The sequence below is a fragment of the Nannobrachium achirus genome (genome assembly GCF_963921795.1).
Source record: "Nannobrachium achirus genome assembly, chromosome: 14".
NCBI lineage: Eukaryota > Metazoa > Chordata > Actinopteri > Myctophiformes > Myctophidae > Nannobrachium > Nannobrachium achirus.
In genome coordinates, this window is record NC_137821.1 from 50,508,018 (window position 1) to 50,513,714 (window position 5,697).

At 40.7% G+C, this 5,697-nt stretch overlaps 1 protein-coding gene across 1 annotated transcript; it reads right to left on the bottom strand.

Moving 5' to 3' along the window:
* Window positions 1-1,689: 1,689 nt before the first annotated feature.
* LOC308298117 (HLA class II histocompatibility antigen, DR alpha chain-like) lies at window positions 1,690-4,762 on the bottom strand. The gene is made up of 4 exons (XM_080741674.1): window positions 4,598-4,762; window positions 3,906-4,154; window positions 2,864-3,145; window positions 1,690-2,094 (listed from the first exon to the last, which is right to left on the bottom strand). The coding sequence occupies exons 1-4, from the start codon at window positions 4,662-4,664 to the stop codon at window positions 1,970-1,972; spliced, it is 723 nt and encodes a 240-aa protein (XP_080597800.1). The 5' UTR covers window positions 4,665-4,762; the 3' UTR covers window positions 1,690-1,969.
* Window positions 4,763-5,697: the final 935 nt, after the last annotated feature.

The window sequence follows — 5,697 nt, forward strand, 5'->3', positions numbered from 1 at the left end:
AAACTTTGCACACACACTCCTTGGCTGCCAAAGCACAACCCCTCATTTCTCACATGTCCCTCATCTGGTGCTACCATGAGGCCCATTCTTGCAAGACACATTTTTGGACACTGCTCCTACAGATTTTGCCCTAAAATCACGCAAACCGGTACACAGTAGGCCTATTTCCACACAGTCATGTCATCAAAATGCATCTGTCCCATATAGCGCCACCATCTGGCCGATTTTTTAAAAACACATTTTTGGACACTGCTCCTACAGATTTTGCCCTAAAATCATGCAAACCGGTACAAAGTATCTCTACAGTCATGTAATCAAAAGGCATCTGTCCCATCTAGTGTCACCATCTGGAAGACCTTTGAAAAACACGTTTGGCCTATTTGTGTATTCAAATAGATCAACGGTCACTTATCTCCCGCTTAGGGAGTCTTACTGGTAATATTGCTTTGTGGTTGCAGTGTTGGGCAAGTTACTTAAAGTTACTTAAGTTACTTAAATGAATTGCGACCGCCAGGTCGTAGTTACTTTCAAAACCTTCACCGGCTGTCTGTCAGTCAGTCAGTCAGTCTGTCAGTCACACGTCACACTTTTGCCATTCTCATATCTCCACCAACCCTGGTTCTGCTGCCAAAAAGTGCGAAAATGACCAAATGACCACCCCAACAGGGCTGCTCATGGGGAATTCTCGGGGACCACCGACTCCTGGTGCTCCAGAACGGATGCAAAAGTGGTCGCGCCCCCTACTAGACAACGCCACCTTTTTCTAGAGGGAAGGTCCTCTTTAACAATACAATATACAATGCACAGGTTTGTGTAACCAAGTATGAGCATGGAAATAAGAAAAAGAATAGGTACAAAAAGGCTTTTTATTCTTTTGCCTTCAGCATTCATTTAGCATTTTAAAAGCAATACACATTTATTCTAGTCTAAAACCCATCAATAATATCCAACATACAATACCATTTCTAGCCCATATACAGGCTGTCGTGAGTCTCGTGACAGAGGAGGAGAAGGAGCACAAGCATGGAATAAGGCCATTTTACTTTTTATTGGACTTTATTATCCACAGTGATATCCGATGCAAATCGGTGTAAAACAGAACCAATGGATGTTGTTAAATGTTAATACAACAAATCACAGCTAAACCAGTAAGCAGCATGTTATGCTGCTGAAATATATAAACTTGATAGACTTATGACTTGTAATGGAAAGAAACTGCGTGCCCTAACCCATCATCGCCTTATCTTTTTCCTATGCGCTTACTTTCTGAAATCTTGCAAACAAAGCATCTTTCTTCTTTCCTTTCTGCCACTTCACCTTTCTTTCCTACTATCATAAGAAACTGTGTAAACATGGCCATGGGAATCTTTTGCGTCATGACCTTTGTGTCAGGGTTCCCTCGTCTGGGGTCATATGCAGCATTCAAAGTTGATAAAAATCATCTTAGTGATCTGATCATTTCAATACAGTACATGTATGTACATAATGTAATCCTATCTGGTGCAACATTTCTTGTTCCTTCTGATTTCCCCCACCATCAGTGTGGAAATGTGTGTTAATGGGTGAATGTAAGCACTTTGGATGAAGTCACGTCAAACATTTTACTATTGAACCAACCAATCTCATTAATATCTTATCCCATTGGATTTATTTAATATGTCATCTCATGTCTCAGGGGATGCAGGGGGTTTTATTGAAGTAATAAAATATGTTTCTATTGAAGCAATTCATCAAATTACATTTAAATAAATCATGAATTCAATAATAGATTTATATAGTACAGTACATGCTTTTAACTCTCATCCAATGGCGCAACAAACACCTTGATTTCATCGTCAATGAAAATATTTCCTGCAGACATAAATGATAATGAACACTATGTGTTCAGAAAATGAGAAACAGAGATGCGGGTGTTAAAGTATTACATTACACACAAGTGTGTCTTTTGATAATGTGGTAGATTCACGTTTTAGTTGCATTCGTTTCCTTTGATGAGGAAGAAGGTTCCCATGGCAACCCCCAGCAGACCCAGGGTCAGCCCCACACCACAGAACACAGCAGGACCCATGGGCTGGTGCTGGATCAGATCCACATCTGGAGAGGAACACATATGAATATGAATACCTGTATGAATAAACATAGACAAACAAACCATCTCTGTTGGCAAACTTAGAACTGGAGGATTGATTTTGGGGTTTGGATTGCAAAGTACACCGTGATGCAGGGCCGCCATGCACAACCCATTTGGTGCCCGACCAACTGGCTGTTTGGTGCCCCCCCCCCCCCCGACAACCGAAAACGAATGAACATACGGTAGTTCAATGTTGGAAATGGGTGCTTAAGGACTATGTTTCAGGACAAATACTACCTTCAATCTCGGGGAGTTGCAATGGGTATGGTTTGAAAAGGAGTGGATCTACAATCTAGAACATAATCCCTTCTTCAAAAAAGATTAAAATATGGCAGAGATTCTTGGATGATATTTTTCTCATATTTCATGGTACAACTGAGGAAATTAATGCTTTTCATGTTTTCTTGAATGAAGCCAGTGAATTAAAATTCAAGTGTTGACAAAGTTGAATTTCTGGACATTACTGTCATAAAGGAAGGTAACTCACACACAACAGATTTATCCTGCAAACCAACAGACATCCTCCTTGGGGGATGAGGAGGGAGGGCGTCATCCAATTAATTCCCTATGGAGGTCACATGGTTTCATGCCTCTAGCAAGCCACTTGGCTTAAAGCAAGCTTGATTTCATCGGTGACCGCAACCTAGAACACACCACTGCAAGGATTCTATGTTCCTCGGGTTCTGTTCCCTGCTTATCAAAGGGGTAGGATTAGGTTTAGGGCTTTCTTACCCCACACTCTGGTGTCAGGTTCAGTCAGTGAAAGGTGTTTGACTGTGCAGCTGTAGATGTCTCCCTGCTCTGGTGTGAACTTCACACTGGAGAACTGGTTGAAGGTTCCATCGTCTTTGGGGTACGGGACGGTGTTGGTGATGTCAGAGGTCAGGTTGAGGTTGTTCCTGGTCCATGTGATGCTCACTGGTGCAGGATAGAAACCAGTCACATGACAGATGAGAACGTTGTCCACTCCCAGTTCAGCATGGCGCTTGGTGTAGATCATGATGTGAGGTTCCTCTGAGGATACATGAAATACACAAAGATATAGAAACATCACATACTGTATCATCCAGCAGACCCAGGTAAGTAAGCCTTGATGAGCCATGAGGCCCATAGGGCAGGAGCATATCTACAGTTTCCTTAGTGTGAGGCAGCTTGAAGTAAACACCCTGGATATGGCACTAGTACCGGCACTGGGTCCCATTTTTCAGAGTCTTTGGTATGACCAGGCTGGGGATCGAACCCCGACCTCCCAGGCTCAGGGCAGACACTCAAACCACAAGCCTACTGACTTGTTAATGGTTGTTATACAGTTTATCTTGGGGCGCCTGCTGGCTTAGCGATCCAGGCGCATTAACACATATAGGCTAAAGCATCACGGGTTCAAATCTCACTCCCTGCCCCCCCCCCCCCCCCCCCCCCCAAAAAAAAAGAGAAAAGAAAAAAAGTATATTTCAATGCAAAATGCAAATATGGCCGCCAGGTGAATATGGTCTATGAAATACATATCTCTATGTATACAGTCCCGTACCCACATGCATGCCTGTTACTTTACTCACATACTTTACTCACATGCACGCACGGACGCACACGCGCGCACACACACTTTCTTGATGTGACCATAAAGACCCTAGAACACATTCACACTTGTATTATTATTATTATTATTGTAAACAAATATTATATTAAATATTTTCATTGATTTCAAATGTGTACAACAGTTGTGTGGTTAGTAATTATTGTGTTGTTAATATGTATAGTTATTATATCTGCATACCTGGTTCCAGTGGTGGGTTGCTCGTGTCAGAGCGAGCAGAGTTCAGGTTGGATTTGCAGACTTCCTGCATAGCCAAAGCACCTTGATAAGTACCTTCTTGGACGGCCATTGGATCAATAAATGCAGGCTGAGGCATCACCTCCTTCCCTTTGTTGAAGTCTGCGTACCAGATCACCTCACCATCCAGTACATATATGTCCTCTCCATCTGTGTCTGAACAACCAGTGACCCCAATATCCTCATGTAAGACTGGAAAGAAAACACACACATGAAATTAAATTAAACAACAATTATCTCCACAGACTACCATCACTTCTTGAACAATCATGTTTGGTTCTAAAGTTGAATATGAAGTGAAAGTTTGAACATCATACAGGTATAACTTCCAGTGAAACAGACTCAGGGCCTGCTGAAACATTTGATTGACACTGAAAGATTTCAATGTTATAATTTTTTTTTTTTTTTATAATAATACAGTGAAGCATTCAAATGCTTTTTTAAATAATATTGTGAAAGTGATTCATATGAAGTCAGTAGTATTTTCTATTTGCTCAAATCAAAATCTTATAAAAGGCACATGGTCTCATAACATTATTTGGACAAATGTCCAGGTGATACATGTGCATTTTTACAACCAATATTGTACATAATGTTATGAATATCTAACATAAACATAAATGTAATATACTTACTGCCTGGAATTGCTTTGACACCAAGCACAAAGGAGAGGATGAGGATGGTTGCTGTAATCTTCATCATCACAGATAAAGTCACAACTGAACTAAACTGAATAACCAGAATAAACTTATGAGATCAAACAGATCAGAATGGACAGATCAGAATTAACAGGTGTTGACTTCAACAGAAGCTGTGTAGTCTGAGAGAGAAGGAAGGAGAGTTGTTTATGTACTTGACAAGAATCAACCAATCAGATTAAAGATACAGTGTGGCATCATCTGTATCCAGGGAGACGACATTCTAGATTATTGAAGAGAAACAGATAATTCAAATTTACACAGAAATGTAAGTTATCCTGGATCAGTTTATTTATGATTATAATATAATTTCAAACTAATCATAGGTCAGCTAGTCATGTCTAATATTTTTAAGACATGTCTAGCTCACACTGGGTCAATTTGATGGCCTTCAATTCTCGTCCTATATTGTGCTGATCTGGTGATCACTAAGTTATGGTCATTTGCAGTTTTTAACACAGCTGTACTGCTGTAACGCTCCATATCGCTATTTAATGTCAATTAGTCATTTTCGCAATTCATGTCATGGCAGACCCCTGAACAGTTTCATTTAAAAAAGGAGGAGAGCGGGCGTAAAAACTGGGTACTTTATTTCATAATAATAAGAGCCACAAGTGCTTGTGCCAAGTTTGATTATCAGAGCATCGGCCCACCTGTGGTCCCTTGGGGCGACACAATCCGACACATGGCCCCTGGTCGCTGCATACCCCAGAACAGTGTTTGTGCAAAGTTTGGTGTGGATCAATGGAGCAATGGTGTGCCTCAGCCACAACAAGTCAGTTATGTTTACACAGTCCACCGTCCACCCACCCTCTGGGCAATATTAATATAGGATACATCTGTAAAAAAGTATTTAAAATAAAATAATTCCCTGCCCACTGACCAACCATAGTACAGCTATAGGAGCAAAAACCTTAATGAAGAAGCAATGTTTTAGTCAGTGACGATTCTCAAGCATAATCATAAATGATATCAGGTATACTGAATATTCTCACTGACTGAAACGTTGTTTCTTCAATAATATTCTTTGCTCCTGC